At 33.6% G+C, this 14468-nt stretch overlaps 1 protein-coding gene across 1 annotated transcript in view; it reads right to left on the reverse strand.

Moving 5' to 3' along the window:
* NETO1 (neuropilin and tolloid like 1) overlaps positions 1-14468 on the reverse strand; it is a 61993-nt gene that overhangs the window by 27772 nt on the left and 19753 nt on the right. Inside the window, exons 5-6 of the mRNA XM_056484322.1 lie at positions 1016-1057; positions 775-902 (exon numbers count right to left, since the gene is read on the reverse strand). Coding sequence (XP_056340297.1) covers positions 775-902; positions 1016-1057 — 170 coding nt within the window. The remainder of the gene's footprint in view (positions 1-774; positions 903-1015; positions 1058-14468) is intronic.

Here is a 14468-nt window from a genome sequence, read left to right on the forward strand (position 1 = left end):
ATATAAATTCCACTTTCTAAAACTTTTCCTGTCCAATTAAAGACAGCTACAAAAACTGTACTGTGGGGTGTCTTTTACACAGTGAACGAAAGTGGGAGGCACAAAGCTGTTCCTATTGCAAAGAGGGGAGAAGTGGTAGTGTAGTCAGCAACAGTTAATGCATATCATAACTGATAAGAGAGAAAATCAAGGGGAATCCAAGAAAAGTATTTTTGAATTCACTGCAGCCCTCTTATGTTACTCACAAAGCCCTGGCTTGCTGACTATGGAGGAAAAGAAACGAGAACACTCTTTTTGTCTGTCTCTAAACCAAAGGAACTTCACATGGAGGAACATTAATTTTCTTTAGGTCCATTTTCACAGTTACCAGATGAGAAACAATGATGACCTCAGGGAGCCAGTAGTGGTCCCTTAGTTATTATACCTATGTTAGGTGTTTTAAATATATTGAAAATTAAAATTATAATATTACTTCCCACTTTAAAACACACATTGATTCTTTAAAAAATATGAGCAAAATTAAAGATGAATTTAAGAAAATTACTTATGGCACAAAAAGCACATTAGTACTGCTCAAATCACCATTTATGAAGAAAGGTGGTTATTTTGGCTGAGATGACAAATTACCCTTCCACAGCAGAAGGAAAAAATAGTTTACAGTTCAAGCTGTAAAGTTATTAAACGAGATCTGACTGTACTAAGAAATGCACAATATATTAGAAAAGTCAATTTCTTAAATTAAATGGCAAATCAGCAAGTGGATGAAAGACTGACCTTGGATCGGGGTGGTGCTCGGATGTACCATTTACAGTCTACTGCTTCAGTTTCAGAAGCTTTTCCTTCTTTAACAATTTGTACAGATTCCACAATTCCTTCAGGTCCTCCCATCTCAAACTCACAAACTGAATAACAAAACACCAGAAAAAATGAAACCTGAACAGCAAACAAAAATGTTTTCTACAGCAGAGTATAAAGGCCTCCAAGTTAGAAAGAAACCCGAAAGCAACATACCAACCTGGCAATGGCTTCAAAACACCAAGGTCCTTAAAATCTGGATCTTAAAAATAGAGAAAGACAAAATTAGTTTGTCATTAGATGTTATGTCAATATGCTCAAATTTTATAATGCATTTTAGTTATATAATTTTACATGTACTTCTTGGAAATGGGAAGTGTTTCAAAACAAAGGCAATGCAATAATTATTAATGCAGAAATTATTGATACTATCATACCAAGTTCTTTTTTTCTGTTATGAAATCCTGCTTTTCTCTGTCTCCCTCTTTCAGAAGGGTACAAAAATATTCCTGCATACATTAGCAAGTGAGAACATCACATGGCTAACCACATGGCATTTTAATACATCAGTGTAGTGAAAGAGGATATATTTACAGATCCATTCAGAATCTTTTTGCCTATTTTGCATTTTGAAGAATAACACTTAACTAGAGAAATCTGAACTTAATTTTGTACTTATGAATACTCTGTCACCCCTACTGACCAAGAGGAGACATTTTCTTTGTCAGAAGCATCCATTTGATCTTACTGGAAAAAATACCATAAGAGTGACCATTAGTAGACACTGTGCTAACAAGGTAGTGTGCTGTTTTCCATCAGCATGGAACATGGTTGTACTTACTATCTGAGAGGGCTTGTATCATGCTTTTATAGTCAGGTGTAACACAGAGATGAAATGAGTTTGGTCTTAGTCCTGTGCTTATGTCTATATATAGACAACCATCCATATACAAATCACCATTTCACAAAATTTGGCTCAGGTTGAAGATACTGACCCAAACCAAAATTATGGGAGGATAAAGAATTTCAAGAAATTATTTCTTCGAATAAACTGATCTTGTCTGGGAAATTCTTATCATTTGCACTGCTTTTCTGCCTAAAATGAATGCTGTGCACTGTTTTTCTCATTTACATATGAAACTGATCTTGTTTCAGAACCGGGTCAGTAAAAAAGAGAAACTTTGGAAGAAGATGTATCAAATGAAAAAAAATAAACTCACACACAAGCAAGCCACAAAAACTGCTATTTGTTTCTAGCCTTAATCAAATAAGAACAGTAAGAGTCATAACCAGATAATATAATGAAATAGTCTAGAGTTGTATAAGCAAGATTTATTTTAATCTAAACATGTGTTGACTTCAAAAACTGGAGTTGTAAAATCCCTTTTTGAATTGCCTCTTTATAACCAGGCTGCGTTGTTCTTCCCAAATTTCTTTTACAGTTGCACAACTTAAAAAATGAGTAAATACTCATGAACTTTCACGACTGCAAATATAGGTGAGTAGGCAATTAATATTAATTGTTACACATTTTATAGATCAGTAGATAGATATGATTACCAACAACATCAAATGCAATCAAATATTTCAGCTCATTTACTCAGGATGCTGATATCTAACTCTGAAAGTGAGATACTTAAAAGAATTCTACTTTTACTTGTGGTCCAGATTACCATCCCAACAGTGTTTCATGTAACCATTGCATTTTTTCCTTTTACTGAGTTTGCAAGGATTACTTTGATTTACTGGAAACACTCTATCACATTAGCAAAGTACATAGGAGAACAGAAAGCAAAAACTGTCCTGCCAGAATTTTCTCCACATGAGAGTTTTCTTATAAACAAGTATTTTTTCTTCGTAGCAAAAATCCAGGCTGAAGTACAATCTGGACCATACAATTTGACCCAAAAAACATCTCTGAAAGCATGATCTCATTTAACAATAAAGTAACATTGGTAACAACACATAAAGAAATGCACAATCAGTGGACATTCTAGAAATATGGTAGATCTGCTCAGTTTTTAAAAAAATTAATCTTTGCAAGTTCTCAATGTTTCAAGAGTGAAAGGGAAATAAAATCTATGGCACCTGAGGTGATAACCCTTCATTAAATATTACTATTATATCAATACTACTATAATAAAAACAAAATCTGTAAATAAGGTATTATCACAGATGCTTAAAATTCACTCATGTTTGAGCATATTTAACTAGCAAATATTTGCTTTTTAAATAGTCTCCCATTAAATAGATTAGATTTTAGCAGCTCTTCTGTATGTAATTCAATCAAATTGTTAGTCTGGCTGGGTCAGAACATTAATGTTATATAAAATCTGACTGGCTAGATCTTCCAAAAGACAGATGAAAATCATGTTTCCATGAGGAAAACACCCACGACTGGAAAACCTTTCTGTGAAAAATAAGATGGATCACCCATAAGGAGAGAGAGAAGCCAGAGGCAAAATAGGAAACAATATGGAGTTGCTAGAGACAATCCAACAAAGAGTCATGAATTTTTTTTTAAGTGACATATGAGGAAAGGCTGATAGAGTTGGGAGTGGTCAGTCTGGAGAAGGGAAGGGTCAAAGGTGATCCCACCCAAGTGTACAAGAAACCTAGTGGAGGGGTGCAAAGAGAATAGAGCCAGGCTCTTTCCAGTGGTATCCAGTGACAGAACAGGAGGCAATGAGCACACATTGAATCACAGGAGGTTCCATCTGAATATCAGGAAACACTTCTCCAATATGAGGTGACTCAAGACTAGCAAGGTACCAAAAGGTTGTGGAGTCTCTATCCTTGGATATAATCAATAATTGCCTAGACATGATCCTAGGCAAACTTTAGGTGACCCTGCTTGCAAAGGGGATTGGACAAGACAACCTCCAGTGGTACCTTCTGAGACCAGCCTTTTCTGATCCTCTTGTTTTTTGACAACTAAACAATAGAATAGGATAATAATGAAATAACCAATCAAAAGTCTAGACCTATTATCTGAGGTAGCAGCCAAAGTTAGACAAATCTCTATCACAATGCAGACTTGGTTTTATGAAATTTGCTCTGAGTCGCAGGAACATATACATTCAGCCTGGAGAAATATTAAATACTTAGACCTGGTTTCAAAAAGCTCCACTAGGACTTCATGGGAGACTCTAAAGATTTTGGATGCTAGCTTTGGAATCTATATTTTCCATGGAAACCATGCATTTCTTTATTTTTAATTTCATTGTTCCTATGTAAGAAGTCTGGCTCTTCTAAGCAACTGGCAAACATGGAATTTAAAAAGAAAAGCAGGAGGCCAATTAATAATTAAGTCTTCAAAAAGCATGTTAATGGCCTTGTTTGGAAGTGCACTGAGTTACATCCACACAGAAACATTTACCCACCCATGCATGCACGTATGCATGTAACACCTCACTCCATGTCACTTACACAGAAGGTGAAATTGTTTAAAATTATGTTACTTGGATAATTTCTGTAAGACATAGGGAAAATGCATAAAGTTCAAACTAATTACTAGCAACATGATGTTCTGCTGGCAAGTATTATTGCAAATCAATTTTAAAAGATCACATTTTGAATTTAAAAATCCACACTTATAAAGACTGTTCACTTTGTCTTCAAAGAGAGACGGCATAGGGCTTTTAAAAGCAATGTTGTAATAACGAAAAATTAGAGTATTTTCACTCTTACAAAGGCAAAATTTTTAAGTTAATCTCTCACATTTTATTCTTTTTTCCCTAGATTCTCATAAAAAATTCACCTGGGCACATTCTTACCTGGTGAACTTCAAACCTCTTGTTTTCACTGATAAAAAATAATAGACATCTCACTGTGGTAGTCAAAAGATATAAGTCAAAATTTTAATATCTCTTTTAAAAAATGGAAGATTGAGTTTATGTGCTCCTGGTCATATCTGGACTACAGTATACTTAATTGCACTTTTTTTTTTAATATCTGAAGTGCAATACATATGTAAATGCAATAAGCAAATACGTGCAGTACATAGTAAAGAACATGAACAATTGTTGTGCAGTTAAAAGTCAAGAGGAAGGAAATGTGTAATACAAAATTCTGGTGATGAATAACTTTTGGGGTATTTTTCTCTCTTTTCTTCTGTGAATGAGATGTGAAGGAATTATTTGAACTATTTGAATAAATCACACACTACAAAGGGTTGATGTTTAAAACCTAAGGGGTTTTTTTGCCATTTGTGAATACAAAAATATCCATTTTAAATGGATACATACAGAAAGTAGTCACAAAAGGTTGAAGGCATATTTCCTAATCAAAAGTAGGGAAACTGTCCACTTTTATTCACTGATCAGACAGCTGTAGATAAATCTTTTCACTTCTCTGTCTTTGACTAGAAATAGGTATTCAACTCCTATCCATCAATATTTAAGAAATTTTAACACATGCACATACTTCCCTGCCAGAGAACTTATTAGAGACCTGATTTTGCATGTAAATACTCATAGAAAAGTAAAGAGAATTGCACTATGCAGCAAACCACCAGTTATTTATCTGGAAGTTTACTAAGTCAGGTTCTTTTACAATGATTTCTGGGAGCCTTGCCCTCTTGAGGGGTGAGTTATAGTTCTCTATAAAAGCAGAGCATACACAACTCAGAACAGAAAAGCTTGATTATTCTAAGGTATTTTATATCATAGTATTTGATGAGAGAGTAAAAATATTGAAAGAAGATGGCCAAAAGATTTTAAAGGCATAAAAATCTTCTCAAAGAATCACTAATATATTCTAAAATTGAAAAACATTTTGTACATAAATATTTTTTGTGTGGTGTTCAAACGGAACTTCGCTATTCTGCTGGGGAGAGCAAAGAAAAAGTAATAAGAAGAAAAGCCATATGAAGTTAAATGGCTATGCAAAACCCCATAAATTATTTATTAGCCTAAAATAAAGTTTGTTCTGATGGCTCTTTTCATATTAGTAGTCTTCTTGAAACTTCCATATATATGTCTATATTTCTACTAATGATATTAAAACGTGTTCAAAGAAAGCATATATATATATATATAACTATATACATATAAATATATATATGTATATAGTTCGCTAGACACTGTGGAAAGTTCTGTAATAATTATAGTTGGCAATATTATGTGCTTTATTTGCTATTAATTTTCTATGTTTTCTTTTAAGGACAATATTGTGAGCAATTGCAGCTGTTTTGAAGACTACATATTTATAACCTACAATAATGCTTCTCAAATTTTTCACTCTTAAAGCAGTCATGAAAGAACTCAAAGCTCATAAATGCAAATGTAACAGAACATGACTCCTGCTATTTCACTTGAAATCTACCTCCAATCAGCAAAAAAGTCATATGAAGACAAATATTGTGGAAACATCACAAACTATTACACAAAAGTTTGATTTCTACAATATCTCTTTTTTCAGTTTTTTTTTCTTTTGTCACTTTACTATCTCAGCTCCTATTTGCAAAGTATTTTTATAGTGTAATTAATACATATAGTGATTTGCAAACTTGCTATGGTGACCTCAGTAAAATGAGATACACTGCAAGTGTTAGAAGTAGTTGGACATTTGTATGCCAAAATTATGTGCTTCTTTGTTTTGTTGCCATCTATTTGGAAATGAAAAGACAATGTCAGAAAAAAAAAAGAAGGAAAAGAAACCAAAGAAAAAAAAAATCCATACCTTTGCATAACTTCTTGATAAGATTGGTCAAACTGAGACCTGAACAGACAAGAAGCACCTGATTGAATTCCACTGGAACAGAGCACCTAACAGAAGTAGCAGTTAAATTTCTGTTTTCGTGCACACACTGGCAAGCTTTGAGATTTTAGACTGTTTGCCTCTTGTCTATCCTACAAACCCTTTAAATCAGGGTCTTTCTCACGCATAAATTTTGTTATGGATGGGAACCATATCAGAAAACAAAAGGTTGCAGGAGATTCTGGGTCTCATCTTCAAAGGGTGTTTCAACCCTTTGATATGTGCTCCTAAATCCCAGAAGTGAGAAGTGCTTTTTGGAACTGACCTAGTGACAAAGGAAAGTAAGAATGGGCAACAATGTCATGCTCAGGCTGATGAATGGAAATCCTGGAGCCTTGCTATGTGTGAGATCATTTGACAGATCATTTTTATTATGTTAAATATTTACACTAGCAGCTGAGTGCTCCAATTAGGCATTATATTCCCTTTATGCAGCATACTGTGTGTGGAAGTGCAGGGAAAAAAATGATCCTATGATGAATATTTCAAGGGCTGCATATGCCTTTATCTGCCAGTTGCCCAAAAATATTGAAACAAGACTGAATGAGCTCAGGAGTCCACTTTATCTGAGAAATGCAGCCTTGCTGTGACAGTGCAGCTGACTTGACTGCCAGAAATGACTATCAGTCAAGGGCAGCACCTTGTCTGTGTCTCCCCAAGATAATATCCTGGAGGCTTCCTGTAATTGACTAATGGTCTCTGAACTGGACTAGGAAGAGAGATGTGCAACACTATGGTGCTTTTCCTCAATAATGTTGAATTCTAAGTATTCCTAGTCATGCAATTTAAGCAGGACACTAGTAAAGGCTCAGGATATGTCTCATTGTTTTTTATAGATGACTCCTAGCCCAGTCCAAGGAAATAACATTTTAAGTTCATGTCAGAATACTAGGGGGAAAAAATGAGCCCAAAGGTTTAGACACAACTGAGTACCAGGCATCACCTCTGCAGAATGAACCTATTTACACATGGTTATTTCTTGGTACTCTTGAGTGCAGAATCTGCACATCCTTTTCAGGATATTTATGCTGTACCTGTTCACTGGGTGGATTTCTCAGGACAGAAGGGTCTTATAAGAATAGCTTCGTGATTTAAAATAGCCTTTGTTGTTTTTTCATAGGAGAAATGTTTTCTCCTAGTTTTACCTCATTTTAGAATATTCATCAGAATAATACATTCACTGTAGTGTTCTTTTCAATAGCTACATCTTTTAGAGCTATTATAGTCAACAGAATATACTACTTGTGCTGCTTCAAGTAGCATTGTATAACCTGTAGCTCACTGCACACTGTGGTACATTTCCAATTAAAAAAGAAATACAACACAGTGTTTACAACTACTAATATTCTCCTGCTGTAGCTGGCCATGCCAGTGATGAAATCTTTTTGAAGATAACTTCATCTCAATGAGAAACTCAAATATCTCCTCTAGTTTCCACATATGAATAGCTCACTTTCCACTGTAACAAGAAAATTCTTCCACTGTCTCCAAATATTTTTCTCTTACAGACTAGGAAAGCACCAGGTGGTCTTTTGCTAAAGCAAAAAATTGTGTCAGAGAGCACCAGAGGGAACTGAATTGTGTTTGTAAAAACAACTCCTTGCTTAATCGTCTGGCCATATATCAGAAGGAGATGAAACAGACAAAACAGAAAATAAGATCCTTAGAGTAGGAACAAGTGAAATAGCCACAGACTGAAAAAAAAACTCCATTCATTTTTTTACTGTGCAACTGCTAGATTTTTGAAAGTTGTTGGAGGAATTATATTCTAGTACTCTCCTCTAACAGTCATTGTATGATTCAAAAAGTCAATGTCACAGGACGTTTTTAAAATGTATTTTGTATCCAGGGTAGAAATCTTTAGGATCTAAGGGAAAAAGTCTTGGTTTTCATCCCCACTGGAACCTGAATGTTCTCTTTAGAAAAAACCCATGGCATATATCAAAGTGAAAAAAATAATTTCTTGAAACCAGTTGTCACCTCCAATTGTAATTATATATGCTCACCACAGACATTTTCAGTGAACAAGAAGGGGAATTATAAAAGCCACACAGCTCAGTGAGTTGCTGAGGAAGGCATATTAACAGCAAGTCCCAAAAACAACTGTGAGAAAAGTAAGTCTTCTGTCCTAGAAGAATTCATAGCAGTATAAATTTCAGTGACACCAGGTCTTTCCTTCTGCTGCTACTCTTAGGAGGTGTTCTGGCTAGAAACTGTCCTTTCAGGGTACACTGAACTGTTGACCTCAGCAGTTTCCCCAAATGCACAGAATGAGAAGATGTGTTTTTAATAACTTTAGCTGCAGAATATATTGGGGAGTGTCTTTGGAGACATTCTAACACTTTTGCTTCTTCATCTTTTTAACTGCGTAGGGCAGCAGCTCTCTCTGAGGAGGTGTATCAGAAAGAACATAGGTCTGTGTTAAACTGTGAATTCCCTACATAAATTACCCATTTAAATTACCCACAAACATGAATTTTACATTTTATTATACAAGGAAACATTCAGATATTTAAAGTATATAAATAATACATTGGAAGTATGCAATAATCATTTCTCCTTTTCCAATATTATGAAATTCAGCTTCCCCTGAGATTATGGGAGGAAAATTTTCAGACAAATTTTGGTTAATCTAGGCTTTAGAGCCAGGTTTTAGTCTTAATTTGCTTCCTGCTGGTTATAACTTCATGAGTGTGACATTCACTTTTGTTCAAATTGATAATTTTTCTCCAATTTCATGCAATTAAAAGCTCCAGAGAAAGTTCAAAACACACTTAATTCCTTATACTGACCTGGAATAGATATAAATTATCAGAAACAAGATGGAGGTCGTCTGGGACTTCTATTATATGGATGAGAAAAGTCCTACTGTATGCTTTACTATGTAAACCAAGCATAATTCACACCCACTCCAGCCCCAAACATTTCCACTGAAATTAATGAATAACATCTTCTTTACTGCATGCCTGTATGAGAAAACAACTGGAACATAAATTCTAAACCAGAAGATATTATCTCCAATATTTTTTATTTTTTTTTTTAACATTCTTCTGATGGACCCTCAGTCCTCTCTAAGCAGCATTTATGACACATGCTCTGTGTTTACAAAAACACCTCAGACTGGTTTGTAATGAACATTACAAAGAAGTGAGTCTGTGAGCAAGTGGAGATTTGAAGCCTAGAATTTGAGTAGAGTCACATTCATGTCTCAAAAACTCTTCTGCCTCTGACTTTTCCTTACCCTAGAAACTCCAGATTCTTCTATCCCTAAACAGTGATTATATTAAGTATAGATTAGTAATCTTTTGATTCTATTATCATAACTTTAGACTTTATGTTTAAAAATTATAGCTTACTTGGAATTTAACTGATTTACATTTTTTTCTTCTCTGTTCAATTTCTACTGTCTGAAGCAGTAGTTTTCTTTTCACTGGATTTACTCATAATTTTAATATTGATTCTAAAAGAAGCAGGTTTAGGCCCACAATCTGAGCTGAATTTAGAAATTGATTGAGTCCTACACTAACTGACTGGCTCAGCCTAATACAGAGAAAAAAATACTGATCTTCTGCATCACATTAATGAAAAAGACATTGTGATTCATTGAATTACAATTTAGAAAAGCAGTGTTCATTGGTCCTTATGTCTCCTCTGTACAATACCCCATATTGCTGTGTAAGTGCCTGGAGAGACAGGGAAAAGAGCAGCAAAGTGGGTACTGATTAGAGATTGTCTGGTTCTACCATTGATGTGGTAATATTTAGGAAGAATGAGATCTCAGAAGAGTTTTGACTTGCAGCAAAAGCAGGTCAAAACACGACAGCCAGTCACAGCTTTCAGGATTGTTAAGCAGGGGTCAGCTGCTTACCCAACAAGTAGACAATAATTAAATTTCGTTTGACCAGATCAAGTTTTTGACTGCCAAGCAGCAGGATTTTTCCTAGCTTGATTTAAAAAAGTCATTTAAAGTTCTAGAGATAGAAAGAAAAAAACCAAAAGCCAGTCAAATATAAATTAAATCTTTCATTTAAAAAGTACTTGGTAAATCATTGATCTATATTTATATTTAAATATACCGATATGCAATATTCTAGAATACTAATTACTATATTATATTAAAAATTATTTGTGTGGAGAATGCACATAAAATTACAGAGATTCAAACTACCAAATTTGATTTTCAAAGTTCTAGGCCAGTATGTAATTTGTTAAAAAAATTTATAAAATTATTTTTTAGAATTTCAAATGGAATTCATAGTTAAAAGAAGTTAATAACCATCTGTCTAAACCACATAATGAAATCAACATTTAGAAATAAAATATTTTTAGGAATTATCTTCTGCATTCTCTTTTAATATTAATTATCACATAGACTTGAGAAATTAGCTACAGGAAAAGAAAAAAAAAAAGGAAAAAAGAACCCAAAAAAAACCAAGAGGAGTATAATACATTCTTTTGTAACCCACAAAATCTGCAACCAGCAGATTTGATCACATTGTCTCTTGAGCTTCAACTATCAGATAACATCTGGCAAATGATGTATGTAAGTCCTGTTACACAACATCTTCTGGCTTCCCAGTGTCATCTAGGGGACTGATATGTGACTGGAATAACACATTTCACACTGCCTGCTTCTGTCATGCTAGTACTAAATTTTAACAATGGATGTGTGACAAAAAGCAGTTTATTTAATTCTGAATGCTCAAAAAACATTTCTCAGTCCTCTTCTTATCATCTTATTCATGACTCAACCAAACTTTCTTAACAGAAATTGATGGATATTACATAGAATTTTCACATCCAAGTATTCAAATAAACTTTTTGCATCTCTAATGTGTAATGACCTTTGGAGCAATATTTTTGAAGTGTTGATCAAAAGTATTTGCTCACTAATTTTCACAGTTTTATGATGAATTTATCCTTTTCAATGGCATTCTCAATTGTAATACATCTCATCACTCTATATATCAACAACCAAAAATTGATTGGAAGTACATTTTACAATGTGTATTCCAAGATATTTTTTTTTCTCATTGAAGTTAAACCTCCTCTACAAGCCTATTTGAGGAAACTGCAATGTCAGGCATTAATCCCCCTAGTGAATTGCAGACTGTGCTGTGATCATGTAAGCAATGTGCATCTGAAATAATCAAGAAGATTTTTCAGAGAAATACTATTATTATTATTATTATTATTATTATTATTATCATTATTATCATTATTATTAGTATTATTGAATTTTATCTTTAAAAATATTCATAAGTACTGCTCTATTTTTATTTTTAAAAAGACCCTTTGACAATGGATGCATGAACAGAAGCTGTAGTGGGAATGTGGTAGAAATGCAGTGAAAATGTATTTTGCATTTCAAATTTTAAATCTAAGTAGTGGAACCAGTACTCACTGCAAATGATTGCAGAACTTGTATCACTTCATTTTACAACTTGTAAATCTGACTGACCAACTGAGTTGAACAACTTATCTGAATTAATTATGTTCTAAGTAGCAGGTGATTCAAGAAAATAATTTAATTTCAGACAATTTTGGAGTAACTTTTTTAAGGACAAGGGTATCTAGAGGAAGAATAGCACGTGAAGACAGAAAAATCATTGATCATGGTTTTCTAACTCCAAAAAAATCCTCAGCTTACTCTAACAGAATATTATAAAAAAAATAGGAAAAACGTGGAGAGAATAAGTTGAACCTAATTAAGGCTATATTTGTTTAATTCTGATCAGATGGACAAATGCTGAATAGATATAAATCTACCACATGATTTATGTGAAGGTAGACAACTAGTTTTCTACTAGTTTCATCTATTAAAGGAGTTGAAGAAACAGTAGTTTTTCTCTCCAAAACTAACAGATATTTAATTTTTACTTATTTAGGTAGAAAGGTAGAGGACAGTTTTTAAATATACTTACTCTTAAGTAAGTACCCGAGCCTAGAGATTGCCTGGATTTAGGCACATGCTTAGATGTAGGCTTCCTGAAATTCTTTGCTAAATTGAGACTAGATTTAGTGGCTTGTCAGTGCAGCACTTTGAGTATAGTAAGCTTAAGCAACTGTTCTTTGGAATTATCCTTGGGCATATCAGAAAGCAATTTCAGAGATTTTTGATGGATTACAGTGTTAAATTATAGTAGTTGTTATTCCTACTTGGCCTGAGGGCCTTTATGAAATGAACAGGTTTTGCAGAGAAAAAGATAAGGACACTTAGCATTTGGATTTGTCACAAAGGAAAAACACATGCAGAATGAAAACATGTACACATTGAACATAAATCGAACAAAAAAATGACTTGTTGATTTTCCCAAACAAAATATTAGGAATATCTCTATCTAATGTGAATTAATAGTATAAGGAAAAAAAAAATCCACATTTAATTTACTCAGCATTCACAAATAGTAATCAAAAATGAGAAGGTGACTCTTGCATGAACCCAATTATATTGAAAATGGAATCCTTTTAAAATAGAACTTAAAAAAATTTAACTTCTCACTACCTCAATTTGTCATGATCATTTTTAGGACAACACAGCTCCTGTATAGATGTCATCAGTCAATGTTTTGAGAGGAGGTATTTTTGTATCTCCTCAGTGTATAATATAAAAGTACATATGGTAAAAGGAAGTTGTCAGAAGCTTGAGATAGGCTATAATTGTACAGAGAGAGAGAAAGTGAAAAAAAAATGAAAAAGCAAATCAGACTAAGTCAGGGTGTTCATAAGCTTGATTCATAGTCTTGATTATCCAGGAGTTTTGTGTCTAGCAATAGAAATATTGGCCAGATTTAGCCACAGACATGGCACCTACTTCTCACAGAAGTCATTGTATAATCTGTTTCTCACATGAAAAAGACTTTACATGATAGTATTTCCCTACCCCATGACAACAGTATGGTGTTAAAGATTGCAGGCTCTTCAATATCTGAGCACATAATAGGAGAAAAAGAGAAGATGGATCAAAGGCATAGATGCTCTAATGGGCAAGCTAATTTTATTTAAAAAATATTGAAAACAAAATTCGTGTCAGAGTTGAATGAAGCATGATCTTATTTTTAGATCTGACCATCAAAGAAGCTCAAGTGTGATATCTGAAATGAAAGTATTACATAGTCTGTATTACTCAAAATGACAGTAAACAAATCAAGATAGGTCTCAGCCATCAATATTGGAAAAGATATATTAAGATGACAACAAACACCTACTAGAAGTACAAATATGCAAATAATATTCAATAACATTCACCTCAGTACTAGTAAGAAAAAGATAATCTCTGGATTCTCCTCTTTACAAAAATATGAGTACTGTCCTTAGAAAATGAACCAATGCCAGACAACAGATGAGTGTACATAACAAATGGTGACAGAGGATTTACTTCTTATCTGTCACATTTTCACATTTCATCATTTACTAAATATTGCATACTGCAACAATATTCAGTTCTAGAAACAGAAACATGATTCAGTTTTACAAAGACTTAAGTTTACAAAACTACTAATTATTGGGCAAGAGCCCTGTTTATTACAGGAAACTGAGTGACTTCTGATAACAGTTTGTGCATATTTCTTACAGGAGAATTAACTAGAAACATTATAAAAAGAGTAAAAAACTCTGTTAAGGAAAGGCAGATATTTCAATAAAGATCATTATTTATTGCTGTTAGAATTGAGAAATGTTCCATTAAATAAATTAGACAATAACAAAACCAATCTACAATCACAGTTACTTGAACCAATGCAAAAAGATGACTGAAAAGAAATTATATAAACATGGGTTTTACCTAACATATACTGACAGGTAAAGAATCAAACCTGTCACAATTGAATGGCTAAACTAAAATAAAGTTTTTCTGCCTAACAGATGGGGCACACTCAGACTGATTACACAAAGCACTGGGGTGATTGCTAAGA

Source organism: Oenanthe melanoleuca, chromosome 2 (assembly GCF_029582105.1).
Source record: "Oenanthe melanoleuca isolate GR-GAL-2019-014 chromosome 2, OMel1.0, whole genome shotgun sequence".
Lineage (NCBI taxonomy): Eukaryota > Metazoa > Chordata > Aves > Passeriformes > Muscicapidae > Oenanthe > Oenanthe melanoleuca.